Source organism: Nymphalis io, chromosome 8, assembly GCF_905147045.1.
Source record: "Nymphalis io chromosome 8, ilAglIoxx1.1, whole genome shotgun sequence".
Taxonomy (NCBI): domain Eukaryota; kingdom Metazoa; phylum Arthropoda; class Insecta; order Lepidoptera; family Nymphalidae; genus Nymphalis; species Nymphalis io.
Genome location: NC_065895.1, coordinates 6,421,516 through 6,446,897, shown reverse-complemented (window position 1 = coordinate 6,446,897; position 25,382 = coordinate 6,421,516). Strand labels below are relative to the sequence as shown.

Sequence of the window (25,382 nt, the reverse complement as noted above, 5' to 3'; positions counted from 1 at the left end):
AGAAGATACACATATTTGAGGAAAAAAATTGGACGCGTTACCTGTTAGTGAAATCTGAGATGAAAAGAAAGGGTAGGTCGATTCGCGCCGGGGATTTTTTTGCGAGCGGTCGTTTTCGTACCATTCTTCTTGTAAAAAACTTATTAAATGATATCCTTTAAAAATCGAAATTAAAAGGAAGTCAGATTAAGGGTTAAAAAAATCTATTGAAATGTATTGTTCTCTAGGCAGATGGTATAATTTTCTTGATGCTTGATGCCCTAACAATGATATAGGTCAGAAATAATCATACTTTCGTAGGATTTTTTCTACAACATTGCGATAAAAAAGCGATTGTCATCACTTTGATATTCAAATATTAAATGACAATAACAACATGCACATAACATGAATAATAAAACTTCGTTTAAGTATGATGTTAATGAGTATCGCATGTAACAATAATAGTACTATATTCGTATAATGTTTTAAATACAAATATATAAAACAAAAACAATAAAAGAGGCAAATACTTAAACGTAATAAAAATAACGTTAATATTTTAATACAAAAAGTCTAAAAGACTATTATTTTACTTAAACACGTCAAGTCTTCAGTGGCGATAATAAGAACTTATCGCCCCATAGTACCTAAAAACCTAAACTTTTATGTTTACAGCGAATTTACTCGCTGTTTATTATTTAATGGTTTTCATCAAGATTTACATATTTTTTTAGAATCGAAATTATTTATTTATCGAACGATGGCAATGTGGTACAGACACGGTGGGAACCGTTACACGCACTCGCGGAGTTGAGTGCACGCGCGCGCGGTCGCCGACACCACTAGTTATTACCGTCCCCACTCCGTAACTATAGAAAATTCTTTGCCACTATTCTCTCTTACATAACATAAGACAGCAACTGTTGTTAAATAACTCCTCAAATATTACTCGTGATAAGATTATAGGGTAAGAATTTCGATCGACCATATGTGTGCCTTTTACTTTTCTGGAGACATGGCACGCGTAAACATGTGCACATGTACGCATACACGCGTACAATAAAATATCTTTCCGCCCCGACATTGTAGAAATACGAAATGCAAAAAACTTTCGTGTACCTTTCCACTTTTACTAACAACAAGATACCAGGAGGCGGCGACGTTTCACCGCCAGCTGGAAAACGAGGAAGTACACACAATAGTAAGCGAGCCACGAACAATTACCGATTGCCAAAAATCGAAACCACCCAAAAATAACCGAGGCTATACTTATTAAACGTTCAACCGTATGTTATTTAATCATATAAATTATTTAAGGTTTAACGACTGCTTTATTGTTAAACTTTTTTTATCAATAACTTTAATGATAGCAATTTAAATACTTTCCATTGCTTTCTTAAGGATAAGTTTTGGATAAATAATACTTAGCGCTGGTCATATAATTACAGATTACAAATTAATCTGATCCTTAGCAAATTACTCACAGGTCTAATTTTAGGGACTATAGATTTCAATCTAAACTTAACGTAATCAAATAAACATTATTTAAATTTCGTCTCAGAATGTTGTCGTTGGAAGTCGCATCTACAGAATTAGATATTAGCCTCATAGGAGTTATAGTAAAACTTAGGAACAAAGTAAATTTATCAATGTGATATATTATATAAAAATTAATAATATATATGGATATATAGGGGTATATTTATACACATTTTATAGCAACGCTGTACTAACATCTATATGCAGAACAATCTGTTATTTTCAAATTTTTTCATGGTCATGTTTATGATTTACAATAATTATACTTCAAAGTTAGACCAGAAAGTAAGACGTCATTTTCGTGTAAGTTCCTATGGACTCACATAAAATTTTAATAAATATTAATCTATGATTTGGCTCGTTACAATATAATAGTTGCGCATGATTTTTTAGTAAAGTTTATTAGCATATAACTTGTAACTCCTAAGATTTAGAGGAAGTGACTTTACACACATTGCATCAGAGTGGGGGCATCATGCGGTAGAAAAAAGTGATACAAACCGGTTTGTGATGAAATGAAAGTCGAGCTACCTATAGATATTACATATTACTTTCTCTTGTCTCGCAATATGCACTCGAAGTTCAAATAATAATGTTGTTGATTGCATGGATAAAAATGCACTTTGCAATCTATTGAGCACTTATAATTGTTGCAGCAATTTGTTTTTTACACATTATTTTAAGTAGATTTGAATTTGTCTATTGCTTGCATGTCTTTAACTATTATAAAAATACTTGTTATTAATTTTAATGTTAATAAATTGAGAGTATACGAATTATTTCATTTAACGATATATTAAAAAAAAATAGTACTTGTACATGCGTCACGTTCCATAATACCTAGGGGGAAGGTAGAATATGTGATTTAAATAAAGTCAAGGAACATTTGCGTCGCAAACAACGACGGGGTCAGTAGACTTCAGCGCGCAACCGCCGAAATTATCGCGGTTCTACACGCGCCGCGCGGCCAACGAACGCGCCAAGGCCATGGTAGGTACTCGCCCCTCGCCACGACCTCCTCGCGATTATCTCCTCACAAACCATTGCTCCAGCCCCGGAAACTGCGCACTTATAACTAAATCCCGCCAACCAAAAAAAATTATTCAAGGAAATTTATTCCAACCAGAGATACAGCTCGCATTACAGTGATGCCTTTAAAATAAAATATATTTTTATTTTAATTAATATTATTTTAGTAAAGAAGAGATGACCTTTTGAGCGATTAAATTCCATATGATTATATTTAACGTCATTAGGTGTATGAAATTCATATTCTACATTTCTTAGCAGACATTTAATAAATACATAGTATTCGTATTAATAAAGCCTACTGAAAACTTTTATAGTGTTAGCAATAAAGGACAGGGGGACTTGAGTTTATCAGTGTGGGCGAGGTGAGAGCACGGAAGGTGACGCGGGTGCGGAAGCGGAGGCGGGGAGCGGAGTGCGGGAGGCGGCAGGTGGTGGCGTCAACGCGCGGCCGTGAACTTTCTTCGGACACGTTTTCAGAAGCGAATGCTGCGCAATATTCCGCTCCACAGCCTCACGAAGCTCATGTGGCCCCTCTCCCCGCGCCTACCTTATCTGCCGTCAGTCTAATGATTATCTCCTAATTCTGAAAATACATTTAAGATCTCGGTAGTTAACTTTCAAATAAACAATCCAAGTGAGAAAATGTTGGATACAAAAAACAGAAATTGTTTTTTAAAAACACTGATCAAAATGTATTTGGTTTTTTCGCGTATGTGTGTCTTTTGCCAAAAACCAAGACAAAGATGTATTATGGGCTATTAAGAATTATCATTTTATTATTAGAGATCATTCAAATAACAAATAATTACTAAAATCTTTTCACAAAAGAGAACTAAGAAAAATCTTCATTTAATTTTAAAACATAATATATGACACTAAACTGTGCCGCGATCACTTGTTGTTATCTGGCTAATGAGACCAAGTAAATGTAACAGTAGGAAAAGAAAACACGATAAACTTCCTCATACTCGTCCCTGTTGTGTAGTAGTAAGTAATGCAACGTAACGCGCACACTGCGCTGGCGCATTATACAACAGAGTGCATCATCAACCAGCTCGCGCCCGCGCCGCTCTGATTACATACACCGCCTCGCAGCTCTAACGTTTACATGCTATTACATCTTGTATTATTGTTATATCGTACTCAGTCTTAATTCTAAATTCCCGAGTGTAGAGCCGATTTCAATGGTCCAGTTACCTTGCCGGTGTTTTATTTTCTTTCGCTCTAAAGAATTTATATAAAACATTCCATTTAATCTTTGACTAATTATTCAAATTTACTTTTTTGTTAAACTTTGTTGTTGACAACAATAAGTTTATTTCTATGTTTTATACCTAGTCGTCCTTTATCACGAGCAGGAAGTCTTACTTCGGACTTCGAAGTAAATATCAAGGTAAATTGCACGCAAAACGATGTATGAGTACGAGAGAAAGGAACTACTTGCATTTTTAATTAAGTTTCTAGCATTCTGGATACTTCCTCAAACGTAATTCAGTTAACATTTTATTTATTTTGCACATTTTTTCGTATCAGGCATATGGTAATTACATTTTACAGTTTATGCAGCGTATATACTATTTTATACATTGTATTTATTCGCTGTAAATAATGTATTATTACATGAAACCCTGCTAACATTACTGTGAATGCTTCCTCATGTTGATTTCGCCTTGACGATACCGACATTGCGGTTAATTTGGTGCTATGTGACATTGACACGTTCCTATATTTGCACCAGGAAATCTGACTAGATTTTATTCTGTTATGAAAAAGTATTAAAATTCTTAATATTTTTAATTTTGTCATCATTTAAGTAGTGTTTTCTTCATTTAGTTTATTTATTTAATAAATTTGACTTAATAACTATCTGCAATAAACAATTATATCAATTCACGTTTGATCATCTAAAGGTAGACAAAGTGTATAAATCATCAAGTCATTAAAAAAAATCCCTTATGTGTTTTTAAAATATTAAATAGTTATGTAATTATATAAATTTTATTTGCCGAAAACACATTAATCCCTTATTTTCCTATTGTAGGCAGAAATAATTATCAATAAGTTTCTGTTGACATCTGAAGGTCGATTACGTTAGAATTTATGTTTCGTTTGTCGGTCTGTCTACACTGTTGGCTCCTTGATGTAAATATAATTTGTTACCAAGAATTTAAGTATATATATGATTATCTTATATATATTTTATAACATCATGCTAATATATTGTAAGTAATAAACTGTAATATGTTTTACGCATCCTTTATTTTTTGATGATATTTTATGCAGCTAATGATGTTTTCTTGATATCGTGTAGAAGAATCACAAATTAATACATTGAAACATTGAAATAAGAATGTAGCTGCAGTGTTTCACACAAGATTTCTATATGCAAGTGCATGACTCTAGTGTACGAACAACTCGGGGCGCGGGGCCCCAATGTCCGTCGTGGAGTCATGTAGCTATTAATTGAGCGCACCCGACGAATTGACCTTGGCCTTGGCACGGGTTGCCGAATCGGCCGAGGTCGGAACGATTGAACGCGTCCGGATCACACGGCCTGTATGTCATGCTTGCTTATTTATTCTAATAATATTAACACATCAACTCACGTCACATCAACACTCGCCGCGCCAATTAGTCACCAATGTCCACTGTCGTGATGTATCAGAGCAACGTATTCGTTGCTAATTGCTGTATATACTATACTGTATATAATACGACATATTTAATAATCAGTAAAATTATTCATTACAGTCATGAATTGGAAGACCACTTTTATTGAGTACATGATTATGTGTTATTACAAAATAAAAGTCACAAGACAACAAAATTACCTGATTCGTTAATATTTGAATATTAAATAACATGAAAATACTCTATTTAAACGACATATGATCGTAAAATATGGTGTGCAAGCGCAGTGTCATCATCAACGGCGCAACAGCAACTCGGGGTAATTGACTCTGGCTGACCTCGCACTGCTTCGGAAAAACTCGCTGAAGCTCGGTACTCGTCGTCGCTCCCAAATATTTGTGCACGTTCAATGTCAATTGAATAAGATCTTTTCTAAAAACGAGTTCATTAAATAATAAATGAACAATCCGCGTAACTTTCAACTGACTATGCATATTATCATACAACCCATGTATCATTTACTTATTATTTAGTGACAAGTGATCTCATACTTTGTTTTAGTTTTATATAAAAACACAACACTTTCGGGTTCGTATTTCGAGTGCGCATCGGATCGGATAACCGCTTGTCTCAGCGAGGCCTTGACCGAGCCACTCGTCCGCACCGCAAACATTCGGCACACCAACCGACACGCGGCCGCGGACTGTCGACGAGGCACCACGTGATTTACTAACTTATTGCAAATTCTTCAAATGCACTACAGCCATCGTCCAATTACAACTTATTGAGTTTTTATATTGAAAGTATTTACCCAATTCCACGTGACCATTAGATTAAAGAATTCTTAACATATTACAACATAGAAAGTTACTTCGTTTTTTTTTTATTAGGAATATAGACTAACTTGTATTATTATAAAAAAAAATTCCTACCTCGTCTATACTAGGCTTGCTTCTAGAAACTAAAACAGAAAACTTTGTAAACTACTACGATGCTAAACGACTTAATTGCTATTTTATGGGTTGTGTAAAATACACAGTATAATATACACGGACCTGTTTGTCCGGTGCGGCCGGGCGCCGGGTATCCCGCCCCCATTGTCATCGTGTCCTTGGTCTGAAGAAGGCCGTCCAGAACCACAATTGTTTCATTCGACATTTCAAAGGGCGACTGCGTTAACAAGCTGTTTGAGAACATCAAATTCGACATTGTTATAGCAATAATAATAAGTTTTTCAATTATGTGTTATAATAACATTGAGTATCTCTATTCAATTTGAGCTATTTTAACATTTGAGATATTTATAAAGTATGTGTTCTTTTAGAAACTAATAACTATAAAAAAGATACATCCATTACTGATCCGGACATAGAAAAAACGGAAGCCGTAAATTGCAAACAATATGGTAGTCGTTCATTTTTTTGTAAATGTAAAAAGTGCGTCCGATCTATCAAGATCGTTAAAAGTGAATCGGCTCTGCATCGGCTGTGGTCATGATGAACAATGCCAACTAATACATGTGGCTACCGACAGGCACCAGCTTGTATTTTAAAACGACAAGCAATTTGAAACTCTACGTACTAAATAACTGAATCTAAAATGTTTCTCTATTAAATGCATTGTACAATCTACCGCGTAATTTGATATTCGCGTCCCGATATTAAAAAGTGAGGGCAACGGAAGGAAGTAAAAAAATTGGGCACCCATTCACTTTTACACATATATTCGAAGTGCACATATGGCATTGTTGTTACATTGTTTATTTATTCGTTTGTAATGTTTACAAAAAATATCATTAGCATTTTAGATTGACTTTGAAAAAAAAGTTTTAAACTATTAAATATAAAACTTATTATTTTTACATGTCTATAATTGCTGTTATGTAAATGATCAAAATTACACCGAATATTAAGGTAGCTGAAACGATGCACGCTACGTATAAGAGATTAGTTATCCAATAAAATTATTCAATAAACTATAAATTACCTTAGCGCTCTTAGATAGTATTAATTAGAATCCGGTTTAATTGTAGCGGGAAGTAATTGTCGCATTAAAAGATATATATATAGTTTCGTTTATATATATGTGAGTTAATAGAAAATGCAATGTATAAAATAAAAAAATGAAATACCAATATTTCAACATTGTACATCAGGTTTAATTTTTCGGATATATATTTAAGTTTGTAACCACGTAAGAGCTTGTTGACAAAAAACCTTATTTATCTTATTGCAATTCTCCAAGCACCCATCACGTGGGAGGATATATGCGAAACCTATAAAAAGCAGCTCTTTTGTCAAACTTTAAAGGGAAAGTATTGAAGCGAAATAATTTTGGCAAAAAATATAAATAAAAACCTATAAGCGCACCTTTCAATCAGATGTCGGGTGAACGCAACCCTTTTATGCGTTTTGCAAAAGTTTTTATCGACTGAGCATCTGATAAAGTTATAGTTATGCTATGTTACAGTTCTAACTTTTTTAATCTAAAATCAATACTAACAAAATTGTATCAACAAGTATCTATATGTATATATTATTACAGTAATAATCCATGTACATACAATGCAGAGAGATTATATATAAAAATTGCAGATGAAAATTGAGCAATTAATTACTTAGTTTTACATTTGTCACAAATTATCACCAAACAACAACAGTTAGTTTGTTGATGATAGCTCCAAATTGTGTTCTATCTTGTCTATAGATCTTTGCTTTCTGTTGTCTTCTATATATATAGTCTAGTATCGTGAATGGCCAAAATGACGGTTTCGGCCGTTTTCTGTCGAAAATTCTAGGTTCGATATCGGTTTCGGTTCCATCTAGAAAATAGATGCAACTTTTCTCCGTCCGGAAGAAAATCCAAATTGTCCGTCAACTCGCAAATAACAATAGATTTACTCCAATGAATGAATCTCCTTAACAGATGAAGTATTTGTCATTGCAATGGGAGAGTAACCACTTAATGCCCATAAATAAAATGTTTTATATATAGTATACTCCCCAATCCAAAAACCTCCAATAAAACAGAAAATAAGAAAAACAATGCAAATTCCGAACACGAATTATGTTTAGCAAACATTCTTCATTTTCAATGTATTCAACCTGGAGGTGTCTGTCACATAAAAAAATTGACAAGAAAACATATATTTTATTCACTCACAAATGGCATTGCCTACAAAGTGAAAATAAATTTTCAGATTCAGACCAGATCAGTGTAGTGTCTTAAAGCGCCTGCGTAGGAGTTGGCCTTGACCGGCCTGCGCCAAAATTTCCAGGTCGTTCACCCGTTCTGACGCCCACCGCCACTCGTCTTTATCTTACATAAATAACTTTACTCGCAAGGCAATTACAACTCTACGATAAATAATTTAAGGTCGAAATATTCCTGATATGTAGCGTTGAGGACGTTATATAAAATTAAATCATCTATATACCTATCAGATATAGAAACTTGTTTATCAATAAGGCTACGTGTTGAAAATACAGTTTTTTTTTGTTACAATTCTGCACCTCCAGTTACCCTAAAAATTTAATAAGTTCATTATGAGTATAAACAAATACATAATCGATAATAATTATGTTGAGAACGTCTAACATTCATTGGGTACATTTAACGCATTTTTTAATCTGTAGTTAGTATGTATATCTATATCTATAGTAATATCATAAAGAGGTAAAGTTTGTGAGGTTGTAGGGGGTAATCTCTGGATCTACTGAACCGATTTTGCCACCATTGCCATTTGATCACCAATAGAAAGCCACATTATTTGTGAGTGTCATAGGCTATTTATTAACCCGAAAAATGAAAAGACGTTTTCGTGGTAGTGGGATTTGCAAAGTTGGAGAAAAAACGGTCGAAGATATATGATTGAGTTCTAGAGAAAAGTTTTGGAGCTTGATAATGCCTATAAAAAAGACAGCGACAGCATATGTTTAACTTTTATATTTAAGCCACAAAAAGTAGTTTTTTAAATTAAAAAAAAATTTCATACGTTAGGTCATTTTTATTGGTCATATTATAAACAATTTTAAATTATTATCAAAATAAGTAAACTTATCGCCTCAAGTGCTTATAACAAAAGACTTTTCCCCTTTTACTACATATAATTTGGACGAATGGTTAAAGAGATAATACGACGTAGGTATTGAAAAGCCACCGAATTGTAATCTATTGAGTGATATTTCTATTAGAACGTTTCTTTCATATACAACATGTTAATTTATTTAGAAAGAAATTGCTTTATTACCAAGGAAATTTTATTTGTATAAAATTCGTTTTTTACAGTTTGTTTTTTGGTTGCATAGTTTAAGAGATAATTCAAAATATCAAATACGTGAGACAATTAATGTTCGGCTAATCGATCACAAGTAAAAATGTTTACAGTCCAACGAAGTGGGCACGGGTTAGCTAGTCTCCTATATAATTATGAAATATTATCTATTTTTAATTTAATATTTGTCAGTGTAATAAGCCCACTTATTTAATTTTTGTGTATTGTGTGGAGTGTATATTTTATAATGTACTACGAGGCTTCAGCAATATTCGCCTCCATCACCGGTAGAAGACAATCATTGTTTACTAAAGTGTCAGTATTGTTTTGGAATGAAATGTTGATGTTACATCAAATTATACGGTTGGTTAAATAATACGGTTGAAAGTTAAAGAGGTTCCAGGAAGCGAACACTGTGCTAGGCTAGGAGGCAAGCGGGCCGAGGCGGCAGCGGGTCACCCCGTCACGCGGCGACCTACACAGCACTCGCCATCCATTAGCTCGATTTCGTGTTCAAGTTCACTCGCGTTCCATCACCAAAAATATTTTAGTAGTGTGACGCAACCGGCACGGCCGCAGCTGCGTCCCACTCGAACGTTCGACTGCGCTCTCAGTCCGCACCGCTCTCGCGCGACCTTGGCCGCGGTGCGCCCGCAAGGTTCAGGTCTTCGAACTCGATCGCGCGGTGCGGGTAGCGGGAAACGGGGCTTGAGACCCTCCAATAGCTCGCCGCGCAAGTCTGCGCGCGCTCGCGATTGGTCTACTGACAACGCGGCAATGACCTCGGAGACCGGAGTTCGAAGCGCGCCGAGGCTCGCTTCGAAAGACAGACTGACAGGCTTCGTATGTTGATAAAGGCTATTTTCGTTCGGCGGTGTCCGCTACATAGTCGAAGCGATTGTATCGCACCGAGCGCTGATCATTTTGCAGACTTTCACTCTTAAGGGGAGACTCGCACGGTAACGAACAGAAGTGCGCGCGGCCCAGCTCAGTTCGTCGTTCGAGCTCGAGTGAGACGCACGCAACGCGTGCAGTGGCAGTTTCATTAGACTAGCGACCTTCATCCTTCGCGACGTGCCGAGCGCGCATTTCGGTTTATGCACTCCTATCCTATATTCTTCGTTACAGTGATCTGGACTTACGTTATATGTTTACGGTTTCAAATGTGGCTTTCGTGTAGTGCAGTGTGAAGGGACTGTAAATTATTTTTGTTTAGTTTTAATCGTATGACTATTAGTGATGTCTCCGGACAGCAGCTATGGGCGTTATGATGCGCCAACAGCAGCCGACAATGTGATGAGTTCAGCTCCCAAGGAGCGAGAACCAGAACTGCATATAGGTAGGAAATGAACAGACGATCATATCAACAGTTTGTTTACGTTTGGCTCCCGCCAAGAATACATGAGATTCACTTAGAATTTCAATTAAAAAGATAACTTGCACAATATTATCGATTTTACTGAAAATTGTAACAAGAATTATTATGGTACAGACAATGATTATCAAAAAATAATAATATGTATTGTGTTTATTTAAAAAAATTTAAGCTATATACTCTAACTTTGTTATTATTTGCTTTATATTTTATTATATTTAAAATCAAATTAAAGAAAACTCCAAAAAATTACCACAAGACGTATTGTTGTTGAATTTATTATAAAGAATAATGTGTCTAATATTCGCCGCCTATTTAACAATTTCAAAAAAAAAAAAAACAAAAATACAACTTTGCTATGCTTGTTACGTCTATAAACATAGCTCATAACGACATAGTTGATAGTCTTATTACAATGTTGTAACTGGAAATTGAAAATATGAAGAATCATTTTTTTAATCGAAAACGACTTTCACTACTGAATTATTTTATTAAAAAATATATGTTATGTAATTATTTATGAACAATTTTAACATTAATACGATCTGAAAAAAAGTCTCAAATGAAAAGCATTTAAAAAGAAAGTTAAAGTTACGCTGATATACAAGTTTTATTTTGGCAAAATAATGTTACTCGAAATGTAAACAAAACCTACATGTAATATGTTTCCCGGTATAATGATGTAGGTTTACGTTATGTAATAATCGGCACAACAACACAAACGATTATACACCGTTAACATTAATAATTGTTAATATTATAAAGATGTCACACGCGATTTAACAGTGATTTTTTTCTTCTCAACTCTTTTTGATTAATAGTCTCATAATTGTTAAAAAGAACGGGTATGAATGTACCTTTAGCTATTATTTCCTAGAGCCTGTTGCAGAACGAAAGTTTGATGGATTGATTGTTGAGAATAGCCGCTGCAGGGCTTGACAAAAACAATTAAAAAAATCATTGTGCGAAATATATACAGCACTTCAAAGAATAATGCCGTTTCGCCCTCTGTGCGAATCGATGGGGCTCAATACATCCACGGGGAGCCTACTCTATAGATTTGCGTTGGATTCCTAATGATCTTATCGATTTTTATTGATTAATTTAATACTTTTGAAAGTTAATAACAATAAAAGAGTTAATCGTTACGCCTGGGAAGTTAAAACCCTTTATATTCATTATCCATCCTATCAATTGTACGATTTGTTGTTGATATCATTTCGATTGTTATTAAAAAAAATGAAGATAATACATTAGTCGAACGGTGCGCCGCCGGCGGGATAAATGTAATGCTAGCTTCCGCCTCACTGTAGCTACCACTTTTACTTTTCTCTCGAGACTTGTTTCTCTAGTTCATTCCACCTTGTCATTATAACTTTTCTTTTATATATAACGTTTGAAATATCAAATATTTCTAGTCGCCTGCGAAAGTTTATAATCAGATTTTAATGCAATAAATTAAAGCTGTTGTTTGTATTAAATGCTTACCTTAATTAATTCAATAATTACTATTTTTATATGAATAAATATAGGTATCAAATTAAATATAAGTTTTCTAAAAAATGTTATTTGTATAACTTTCTTATCGAATACAAAATCGTACAAAATTTTATAATACATTAAAGTACGTGCAAAAATAAGAATTCTTCAAATGGTATTATTAATGTAGTAATTTTTAATATCTGAATAGACAAATTATAATGAATAGGACAAACGTGTTATCCGAATAAGAAACAACGTGTCGTACGTGATTATGAGATGTGGTGATCTAATTATTTACAAACAAACATCGCCCTGACACCGATCCGCAGAGACCGGTGCGCGGAGCAGGACGCATCACGCGGCCCACTCTTCGCTTACACTTGCACGCTTGGGTGCCATCACTGCGTTACGTGGAGCCAACACTTTCTAGCGCACTTTCCTCGCTACTTTAATTGACGTAACGAACGAGCTACTCTCACACACGCTCAGCAGAAAAACGCTCGAGTTGCATCACACGCAAAAAAATGGATGCACGAGCATGAATTGCTTGCACTAAATAGAGAGCTATCTAACTATCTAATGCGTTCTCATCGATCCCTGCGCTGTGACGCAACCCACTCAAACGCAAGATATGAAGCCGAAATATTCAGTCGGAGGCGTCCGTTCACTGCCACTAAAAAAAGAAAGTAACACCATAGAAAGCGACTGCGCCGAACGTCGACCCGACGCAAGTGGTTGACGCCTGAAATAGAAAGTTTCTTCCTAAAGGCCGGTACGCTCCCTTAACAAATAAACAAATATAGTCGAGGGAAAGTGAGAGCAATCGGAGGCACCAAACGCTCAAACCCGTTCCCGGCCGAGTTCCCGCCATCAACGACCTATGAACGTCATGCACGATACACCCATCCGCCATCTTATCTAACACTGCCCTAATAACAAATCGTTTCTGTCATTAAACATTTACCCATTTTAAATTTTTTAGTCATATTATCGTTTACTTAATGTATTTTTTAATTATATAAGAAGAATAATGATCTTATTGATACGCTTCTGATAAGAACGTATCAAGTGTAATTAATTAATGTTAACCAAATTATAAAAAGTTCTTAGAGCCAGGAAGAATGTGATTGTAGACTCGTAATGTAAGGGTCAACGACTTCCCTCAAGTGCAGTGGAGAGACTTAGCGCTTTCTAAAATAACTATTCAGTGTCACCAACGCACGCAACATGATGCGCTTGCGTCACTTGCTTTATTAGCGACGTACGAATACGTGTGTATGCACCTTACGTAACGTACACTAATTACTCATCTATAATAATCACAAAATTTTATTTTTGTTTAAAAAATAAGTATGTTGCTTTGTTTATGGACCCATGTTTTACGTTATTTGTTATCGAATTTAAACTGTCTACTTTAAGCTTTTACGCCGTTCAAATAAAAAAAACTTACGTCATAATTACGTGAGAAATTTACAACCAAAAACGTCCCTCAAAGTGTTTTCTCATTTGTTACAGAGTTCGATGGTACCACGGTGTTGTGCCGAGTCTGCGGAGATAAGGCGAGTGGGTTTCATTACGGCGTGCATTCCTGTGAGGGCTGCAAGGTAAATAATATTTTCTATTTATTATTATGATTCAATTAATTAAAAATGTGAATTATCGTCGCATTTCAGCATCCTCACCAAAACCAATAGGATTGATTAGCGTCGCCATATTCGTGTACCATTCACTTACCACAATATATTTATAATAGTTTAATTAGTGAAAATCTGTCAAGAACATATATTTTCTGATATACACGTTACTAACGACAGTTATCATGAGATAGCGGATAGTCTAAAAACACTTTAAAAAGATAATTACGTTCAATTATAAATAACTACCCTCCTCGAATATTTAACATTAATTAAATAAACCGCCTACTTCTACTTACGTACATATATATGAACTGGTTCAAGCTATATTCATTTATAAATCATATGCCATTTGTATATAAGCGCTACAACTGGAAGTGTCTCAATGTCCTAGAATATCAACGGCAAGGTTGCCTTACACGGAAGACAATCTCTACAGATAACAAAGTTCGACCGTGATATTTTTGATGCATTAATATACGATTCTTCGCCAGTTTATTTTTGTCATCTGTACAATCCAAAACGTATTAAGTACATACTTAAGGGCTTATTAATTCAAATATGTACTTGAGTTAGATAATAATAAGGGAACGTAGGTGAATTATTTACATGTTTTGGGGTCGATGGGTCCGTGAGGTACCTGCTGGCCTCGGTTCAGCGGTCAGTCCCTTGCGCCCTCATTTTAAAAATCTTATTTTTGTTGTCGATACCTGCTCGACCGTTTGTAACAATCACACGGGAACTGGTCCGCTTTTCAAATGTTTCGTTATAAACTGCTCCACTTTGTATTTTTTGCAAAGGGGTCGAGGTCAATCCAAATATATAAAAGGTTAACCGGCTTCCTTTACTTCTAAGTCGATGTACATATAAAATGTACGTCACATACATTAAGTGGTTTTACAGAGGTTTATCGAGAAAATTTTTATTTAAAATTTAAGGCCATTGAATGCGGCAGACACCCGCATATCTTGAGCTTTTTGTCTCCAAATAGGAGATTTCCTGAATTAGTTTTATTAAGTGCACTTAAACTGTCTGAAGTTTTAACAAAAAGTGCAATCGTGTACAAAAGTATAACGTCGATTAAGTTGACATATATAATTTATATATTATGATATACCATGAATGATATTTTGTTTCGTGTATTTATGTCTATTTTAAATCGCATTGAAAATATGTATTGATTTTAAACTTAATTGCATTATAAATCGTAACATAATAGTTGCGACTACCGTTCAAGTCGCGACCGGTTAAAGGTCAAATGTATGAACGTGAAAGCGATTCGAGGAAGACGGGAATAGAAGTGCAAGTGTATAATAAAACCGGTTATAAATTACAAGTTGTGTCGGTAAAGCGCGGGACAAAGTGTGTCCTTGTGGATCGCGGTCGTCTGGACCATTGTAGTCGAAATGAACTTTATAACTATACTCTATAGATGACGAGACGTGAAAAGACATATTCCTTATCAATATTTCTTTTATAAAATCACGACTATATTGTTTTTTTACTTTATAAATTTTAAATAGAATTAAAAAACATATTCTATTTAAACGTCTCAAATTTTTGGCAATTTTTTTAGCTACACAAAACTAACGAACGGATTTGTTTATATTCAAACAGACCAGAACTTTGTTTACTTAGTCTACCGTCACTCCTAAAACGCTCTATATATTTATATTTGTTAAAATGTTATTGGACAAAAATGTTCATAGTTGTTGATATGAAATAATTCTAGCGCCAACTAGTGGCAGAGATATAAATTCCGAAACTATAGTTCGGCTATTCGCCGCGCGATGGCGTTGTATTGAACAGTAACAAAGCGGCCTCACATATTCAACTGCGAACGAAAATCGTGAATGAATGGTTTTTACGGTCTACTACGAGCGTGGCGCGTGTCCATACGCACAGATGTCATCGAACTCTAGCTTATTACTATAGCACGTTTATTTTATATTTTAATCTAGCTTAAACGCCATAGTTACCTTATTATTTAATACTTTTATTCGTCGATCGGATAATTATAAAATAGTCGTACGTCTTGTCTTTGTATTAAACATAGCATACATCGAGATATTTCTTAAAATACTTGTTAAACATTAAAATTATATATTAAACTTTAAATATATATTTTTAATGTTTTAATTAAATATATTATAATATGAATTATAATAATATAAATAAAATCATAACTCATGCTTCAATTTATGTAACCATTCTTTATTCTTACTAATTGTGCACAGTGCTATGATAGCTATAGCCTACACGTATATTACAAACACGCATATTTTCATAGCTATGCATGTTCTTTGTTCGTCGTGACCGACATATTTCATCGTGTTGTGGGTCGCTTATTTTTCGGCACCGATCTGCAGTGCAGGGCGCGCGGTCGACGACCCCGAGCCTCACGCCTCTCGTACTGCCGCAGCCTCTCCTTGCCGTAAGAACTTTTACGGTCAACGAATGTATGTACGCAACGTGAACGTAACCCACATTATTTTTGAACTGTCAGCTTAAAAGTTCGTTGATCTCACTCCGTTCATTTTTAATAAGCACATCCCACGGCACATGGTTACCTCTACAAATGAATCCGATCTTTTCAATACATGGATCTGTCAGTACGACTTAGCTTTATTACTAAAGCGAATTGAGAACATTCTAGAATATGCAAGTTACTTTAAATTAAAACCGTGTAATTTTATTTTCAAATAGGTAAACGTGTTTGGGATTAAAACATTCGTATAGTTTTTACTCTCACAGTGTCATAATACTTCGACTTAAATAGTTTGTACGGGTAAAATATCCAAGTCTAGCGATACTTAGTATTACTTATCGAATATAGATTTGTGATATGACGGGAAGTGAATCACAAGTGTGATATGAGTCAGTGGCTTTGTTATCAAGTAAACATCTGCACACCGGCGGGCACGTAGTGGACTGTTAGCTAAAGCGGGGCCGGTCATCGGTCGCTTCCTCGGAAACCCAAGCAGTCGATGCGTCAGCGTGTTTTCTTTGCAATGTTAAGTCATTGTCCGCGACACCGTTAGCCGCAATACGTCTCGCTGCCGCTTGTAGTTTCTTAACACTTGAAGAAGGAAAACTAACTTATTTTTATTCGTATATACGTATAGGTCAAATAAATTCACCTATTCTTACTTGATATCGTTTTGAAATTTCTGACAAAGGCAAATTTAAACAACATTTCTCTTTTTCCGTTTCTGCAAAGGTTAATTAGTAGAATATACTTGAGGTATCTAAATGCTGATAAATTATTAAATAATGCAATTGAAGTGTAAATAAGTATGTCAATGTAACGTTCATAGTATAATTTATTTTTTAGTTATTAACGAGCGCTGTGCGAGTAACGTCGCTATCGAAAAATCTCGAAGGTTGCTTGACCTCCTTCGTGTTTAAGAAAATATTGTCCTATTTTTGCATAGTATTATATATCACACTCGAAACATATAATATTTTTATACAATAATGACATAGTATAAACTACAAACATTATTACAAATATACATAAATAATAAATTATAAAAAATATAATCAATGCTAAATACGCTTACTGACCTCAATAATATAACTTATGTGATTGTATACTTTAGGCGTTATATAATCACATAAGTTTTAAATTTAGGATTATTGGTTTTTTTGTATTAAATACCATTACCATTAAAATATAAAGCAAATTTAACAAATTTTGTGAAATATAAATATATTTTTAGTTATAGTTCGTTATATCTAATATCTGGGTATAATTGATAAATAATAACTTTATTTAGATTGATTAATAGATAATATTAATGAATATTAATTGTTTTGATGTTGCCTTACTTATTGTTAAACGATTAATGACATAATACTCATAATAGTGTACTTATAAATAAATTATTTTGGGAAAAACTTATCAGTTACTTTTATTTGATGTAGTTTACTCCTACGTTTTAATCGGGTAATCATGTTATAACGTTATGTACCATCAGATTTAAATATTATGGTATGTAGTATGACGTCGTAGATCTTTCTAGTCATACACGCCAGTTGTGAACGTTCGAAAAAGGTTTTGTTTTCGAGTAGCAAGTCAATGACCGTACAGCCGGTCACTGCCCGCGTTGCGACCAATTATGGGCCACTCGTACAGCGCACAATGGATCGATGGCAGCGCGAAATTGGGCCAGCGACCCGAGCGCCTCTTGCCCCGCAAACCGCTCTTTCCGACACTTATCGCAGCCTCCGCTAGCCACTTAAACCTAGACAGTAGTAAACTGTATCATCTAACAATAAATTAATCGTACGCCTTAGTTCGGATACTTCCAAAAATCATGCAATTATAATATTGTTTTTAAAGGAGGATTTGGATAACTATTTTGACTAATATCATAACTATTAAAAATACGGCAGTGAAAAATTTATATAACCGATTTGGATGCATCCGTTGCATAGACCTATAAATTAAATTAGATCGGTGCACCCCTAGGTGCAAGGAGCGCGCGCGCATTGAGGTAGGCCGTGACGCATAGCTGACGTCACCGGGCGTAGAGCCGGTCGTCGCCCCGAGCTGCCCGTGTCCTAGCTCCCGGGCGACGAGGAGTAAGAGGAGCGAAGAGGGGCCGATCACGGCTGTTGTGCAATCGAACGGTCGACGACCCGGGGTGAACGGCCTCGTGCCGCGACGCCCGCCGGGATGCGCCCGGCCTATATCCGGCGCACCGGTGCAGTGGCAGCGGCGCATTCTAGAGCGGCGTGGACCGTTAGGAGCGCGATCGGACTGAGGCGACGCGCGGGGGCTGAGGCACTCTCACTTTCTCGGGTGGGTCGGCGGCCGGCAAGTAGGTCGCGCGGGTAACTGTGCGCCGTACGCCGCAGCGCCCGCACAGTCCGCTGTCGACCATCATCCGTGTCGGTGCAGTGCAACTATCGCAAACTTTAGTCACGAGACGCGTTTACGTACGATTGAGTTGTTAGTGAGTAGGACGCGCGACGGTGCTAGTGTCGAGTGAGTGGTAGTTGCTTGGTAGTGAATGGTGCTCGGCATGGCTTGCGGCGCAGAGTTGCGCGAGCGACATTCGGTGTTGGTGAGCATGCTGGAAGCGCGCCGAGAGTCCAGTGACTCTGGCTGTTCTAGCGACGAGAGTTCGGATCTCGAACGTGACTCTAACTGTAGCTGTAATCCTCAGGGCTTCTTTCGTCGCTCTATACAACAGAAGATACAATATAGGCCCTGCACTAAAAATCAACAGTGCTCCATCTTAAGAATAAACAGAAATCGGTGCCAATATTGCCGATTGAAAAAATGCATCGCCGTCGGAATGAGCAGAGATGGTAAGTTTTAATAATTATTTTTTTAAAAAATTGGTTAAAAAATAAAGATTAAAAAAATTCCAGTAAATATTTTGATAATGTTCGAATATGTTATATTAATAATGTCAATGGAATAAAATACATCTCATTACTTTTTAACCAATATTTTGTATAAAGTATCGATAGTACTTTATTTATATCTTACTCCATACCGTAAATAAACAAGTGTATATTTTATAAATCAATATATAAGATAATATATAAGATATATTTTTCTGTATACATTTAAATTGTATCGTTATGCGCTCAACCAAATTAATCCATTACAATATATATGTGCAATTTGCTTAGTAAGGTCGATATTGCATTATTTTATTCTAAAATCTGAGCGCGCCAAGTGGGTCGCGCTCGCAAGTTGCGAGCACGGGCGCGATTGCTACTCCGCGATCAGATCCTATTTCGCGTTGCCGCAAGCGGGGCAGAGGGGCACGGAGTGCGGGGTCCGGAGGACGTGTGCGGTGTGGGAGGTCGGTTATGCAAGCGCGGGTGAGCGCACGCTAAGCGGGTCGACGCCCGACGGCCGCAGGCCGCTCCGCTCCGCTCGTTGCGACATTTCATCGCTTATGCTTGCCACTTCGAGCCTAAACGCACGGCGCACGGAGAAAGCGGAGAAAGGTGCATTTCGTAAGCGCGAAAGTGAAATTTGTGTTTTCACTTTCATAATATGCGGTTCATCGTCCTCAAACCTTTTTCTCTCATGTAAATCGCCAACGTAATAGACCTAGAATTTAATGTTTTAAATAATAAATATGACTATTTTCTATCTGTTCGGAAACTGTGTCACACGGCAATAATATCAACTTATGGATGTCACATAAAATAATATGAACTAAAACAATAAGTAGAAACTTTATATGTTATTTATTCATTTTAAATATTTCCAAAATTCATGAGAAAAATCACGTTTACTTTTAAAAGTATTTACTATTAAGTTAAAAATACTTTGTACGGTTAAAACTAATAAATTGAGATTTATAAGAATAACAATTTGTTATGCATCCAAAGTATTAAACATAATAAACGCGTTAACTTAATTTATAATAATATTCTCACTGCACTGTTGTTTATTTACTTTAATTTTAAACAGGTTCGGTTCGTATCGGCATCGACGTGTCAAAAATGTAGTTCCGCCACTCGATAGTAGATGGCGCTAATCACTTAGTCTTTGTGCGCAATAAAAAGACCGTTCCGTTCAAGTGTTATGAAAATTTGTTATATTATCTCTAATATAAATAATATATTGCTTAATTATTATTATTTGAAATAATTTACTCTTTTGATATTTAAACAAATATTCACAAATAAAGAAGTTATTATAATAATCTTAATGTCGACTTCTACTACAGTTTGGGACTTTTAATTTAATCTTGAATAATATGACAAAATATTTACATTATAAGCACATATACTTGTATTATGTTTAAACACACATAACATTCGCTAAAATCATAAGTTACTAGTTATTAGTAAAAATGTAATATATATATAATATATTACAATATATTTTTTTTATTTCATAATAATGAAACTTATGAACAAATAAAATAAGAAACTATGGTTATATCAAATGAATCGAATAATAATTTTAATTACAAATACTTTGGGTATCTAATTATTGGATAATCGATGATAGCATAGGTTTTAGGATCGTAGAATTAGAACTATCAGTGAGGAGTGAGAACGCGCGGAGAGGTATATGCGGGGGCAGGGGCCTGCGCGGAGTTTATTGACGGCGGCCCCCTCCCACCTCCTACCGCGCGCCCTCCCTCCTCAAGTTCAAGGTTGGCGCGGCGCGCGCCGCGGCGCAGTGCGAGGGAGTCCGGCCCGCGCATCGGTCGTCAGCCCTCTTTACTATCGCTATGTCAGTGCGTCGCTCCGCAGTTCGCCACGAGAACTCGAGGCTCACTCACAGTGGTCGTTCCGTTGCAAACCGCTGACTATACCGCGGTGAACAAATATAACAACAAAACATTGGATTACTACTGCACATTCGGATTACAGTGCTTGTGCTAGGTCTTATTTTCGTGCTATGTGACACTTGACTTAAATTAATTATAAACAACTATAGTTACCAAACTTATTTATTAGTGGCCTTTGGCTGTGAATTACTTAGTTATTAGTGAAAAACAGATATGGTCTCAGACATGGGTGAAGATTTACCGATTCTTAAAGGGATCCTAAACGGAGTCGTGAAATATCACAATGCTCGTATGTATTTCTTTACCTATTTTTTAAATAAAAAAATCAATTCTCTTATTAATATAGGTTAATTTATTAAAGAAATGAAGATACTTTTTTTTGTTTTCATAACATCTGATATTGCTATTTTAAAGTATTGACAATAATAAAAATACTAATTATGTTCATATTTAGTTTTAATAATTTTGAGTGACATTTTCAGTATAGGTCATTTAGATTTATCATCATTTTATAAATTATTAATTTATTAAAACATATTTTTCTTAGTATAGGTAATTTATTCATATTTAGCTATATAGATTTATAAAGTGCAATTCAATAATAAAAAGGGATATAATCAAATATCGTATGGTAATACTCTCATTATTTGAACAATAAATATTTAAAAGGAAAATATTTGCATCAACAACTGCGAACAATAGGTCGTGCATATGGCGTGACACACTTAGCGCAGGGAAAGTCAGGAGAAATGGCGAGAGGGCGCTCTCCGCTTTCGTTTTCAATCGTGCGCTGAGCGCGCAAACACTTTCACCGGCGCGCGGGCATGAATGCCATAAGCGGCGTGTCCGCCCCCGACGCATACTGCCTTTCGATCTGCAGCATACCTAGCTCGAGAAAGTTGTAACACTTTTTCACATGACCTCGCGGTTTGCGCATTGTCATTCGTTTTCGAACTAGTTTACTCAATTGCAATAGGCGAGTGCGTTAAGTCGGAATATTTTCAATTCAAGGGTTGTTCGTTGTGGCGACGGCCGATGAACTTTACCCTCTTTTGTCAGCTGCGCGTGCACATGGCTCTATATGCACTCGTATTTATGCGCATGTCCTGACAGCTGCAGTCCCACTGTATGTGTATACCCTAGCCGTGACCTTGCTTAACAATTTAGAAGTTGAATTGCGGCAATATTTTGAATATTGAGTTTCAGTTTACTGAAATACATAATAATATGAGATTTCTTTTGTTGCAGCTGTACGATTTGGGCGCGTTCCGAAACGCGAAAAAGCGCGTATTTTAGCAGCAATGCAACAATCTTCTTCATCACGGGCGCAAGAACAAGCAGCAGCCGCAGAACTAGATGACGCCCCGCGATTATTGGCCCGAGTGGTGCGCGCTCATCTCGATACCTGCGAGTTCACCCGCGACCGCGTGGCCGCCATGCGTGCCCGCGCACGTGATTGTCCCACCTATTCTCAACCCACTTTGGTGAGTTTAAACTTTTTAAATACGTTTTGCAATAAAACATTACATTTTTTATAAAAAAAAAAATATGGAAAAAAATTTATAACTTTTTTTTTGTCGTAGGCTTGCCCACTGAATCCAGCGCCAGAGTTGCAGTCTGAGAAAGAATTTTCTCAGAGATTTGCCCACGTTATTCGCGGTGTGATTGACTTTGCCGGCCTCATACCTGGATTCCAGTTACTCACGCAAGATGACAAGTTTACTTTGTTAAAGAGTGGACTTTTCGATGCTCTATTTGTGCGGCTTATTTGTATGTTTGATGCTCCGCTCAATAGTATAATATGCTTAAATGGACAACTTATGAAACGTGACTCAATTCAAAGTGGAGCCAATGCACGTTTCCTCGTAGATTCTACATTTAAATTTGCAGAACGCATGAATTCCATGAATTTAACAGATGCCGAAATCGGTCTTTTCTGCGCTATTGTTTTAATTACACCGGACCGACCAGGTCTTCGTAATATAGAATTAGTAGAGAGAATGCACGCGAGACTGAAAGCGTGTCTACAAACTGTCGTTACTCAAAATAGACCAGACAGACCTGGATTCCTTCGGGAATTAATGGATACTCTACCTGACCTTCGTACACTAAGTACGCTTCATACCGAAAAGCTTGTCGTGTTCCGAACAGAACATAAGGAACTACTAAGACAACAAATGTGGGGCGATGAAGAAGGGTGCTCCTGGGCAGATTCAGTCGTTGACGAATCGGCTCGCAGTCCTATTGGATCTGTATCTAGCAGCGAATCTGGTGAAGTAGTAGGTGACTGTGGCACACCGTTGTTGGCCGCAACCTTAGCTGGACGCCAAAGGCTCGATTCTCGTGGCTCTGTCGATGAAGAAGCTCTCGGCGTAGCTCACCTAGCGCATAATGGACTTACGGTTACCCCGGTACGTCCACCACCACGGTATCGTAAATTGGACTCTCCTACTGATTCTGGAATCGAGTCTGGCAATGAGAAACATGAAAGAATCGTCGGCCCCGGTTCGGGCTGTTCCAGTCCGCGGTCATCACTCGAGGAACATACGGAAGACAGACGGCCACCTGCACTCGCGGACGATATGCCTGTTTTAAAGCGCGCATTAGAAGCGCCACCAATTCGTCCATTTGATGCACCACGTCCGCGTTCGCTTATGGAAGAGGCATATAATCGTCATAAAAAATTCCGTGCTATGCGCCGTGATACTGGCGAAGCTGAAGCGCGACCAATGCAGCTGACGCCGTCGCCGCAACCCCCGCAGCATCCGCACCCCGCCAGTCCTGCCCATCCGGCGCATTCGCCAAGGCCGTTACGAGCTTCTCTCTCCTCTACGCACTCGGTGCTGGCAAAGAGTTTGATGGAAGGTCCTCGTATGACCCCGGAGCAGCTGAAGAGAACAGACATTATTCAGCAATATATGCGACGCGGTGACGTTGTTACCGGTGGCACGACAGGCACAGGCGTAAGCGAGGGCTGCCCCCTACGCGCTGGTGGATTGCTTACATGCTATCGCGGAGCCTCACCAAAGCCTGAGCCAGTACTGGAGCTACAGGTTGACGTCGCGGACGCGCCTCTTAACCTGTCGAAGAAGTCACCGTCGCCTCCGCGCTCTTACATGCCGCGCATGCTGGAAGCGTGAGGCCGGCCCGCGGAGCCACACGTCTCCGCTACCCCACCCCGACCTACTTTAAATTGAATAAACTATGTAGTTAATAATCGTTCGCAAATCGGTTTAATATATTATATGTGATAATTCGTTTAAGACGCGTGCGTGTGTGGCCGGTGCCGGACGAGGAGAGCGCAATAGACTGAAAAATAATTTAAGACTATATAATTATAATTATTTATAATGCAATGCAGCACCGGTCGTGGTGTGTTTGTGAGTGTATTGTATGTACGTATGTGAGCGTGCTCAGTCATTTGTTTGTTAATATAATGACAGGTTGTCAAATTAAAATAAAACAAACTTGTAAAAATTATGTGTCGATTTTATTTTATTCTTCATTCCAACAAAGACATTAAATATACATTAATTAATTGCATTTACTAGTAAAAAAGTATATTATATATAAACAAGAATTATTTACATTGATGGCTTAAAAAAGCTATAAAAACGAAAAAGATATATAAATTAATATGTAAAAACGACTACCATATTGAACAAAGGTTCTACACTCATGCATTACTTCTACGTAAAATAATATTCATTTACTATATAAAATAATTCCATCAAGATAAAACAATAATGAAAGGAAATCTTCTTAACTTTTAAATAACGAAAATTCAATGCATTTGATGAGATCGACGTGTTATATAATTGTAATATGTTTACAAGAACATTCATATGCTTTGAGATAATTGAAAAAAAAAACAAATAAACGTATCTTACGATTTACTTCGTACTTGAGATCATAATAATTTTAACGCAATTGCTCTAAATTTATAACTACTATAGTAAGAACAGTTCAATGGCCGCTCTAGGCCTAATAGCTGCCGCGTTTGGTGACCCTACAGAGAGCTTCCTTCTTCCGCACACCACGTGACATCGCTGCGGCCTGCAAATACTTCCTCAAACACTTATTAGACATTTATATAACCTGCTTATGACATATGTTATCAATGTAAACGCCGCTAATAAATATAAATCTTAAAACAT

General features: G+C 36.6%; 1 protein-coding gene across 4 annotated transcripts in view; it reads left to right on the top strand.

Annotated features, from left to right (window-relative positions):
- Positions 1–24,705, top strand: part of LOC126769910 (ecdysone-inducible protein E75) — an 83,731-nt gene extending 59,026 nt beyond the window's left edge. For 2 of the 4 annotated variants that reach the window (XM_050488884.1, XM_050488885.1), the window contains exons 2-5: positions 13,830–13,918; positions 19,123–19,267; positions 22,474–22,709; positions 22,809–24,705. In XM_050488884.1, coding sequence (XP_050344841.1) covers positions 13,830–13,918; positions 19,123–19,267; positions 22,474–22,709; positions 22,809–24,365 — 2,027 coding nt within the window. In that variant the 3' untranslated portion in view covers positions 24,366–24,705. Of the gene's footprint in view, positions 1–10,488; positions 10,797–13,829; positions 13,919–19,122; positions 19,268–21,124; positions 21,515–22,473; positions 22,710–22,808 lie in introns of those variants that run through there. The other 2 variants (XM_050488886.1, XM_050488887.1) reach the window with 2 other exon arrangements.
- Positions 24,706–25,382: the final 677 nt, after the last annotated feature.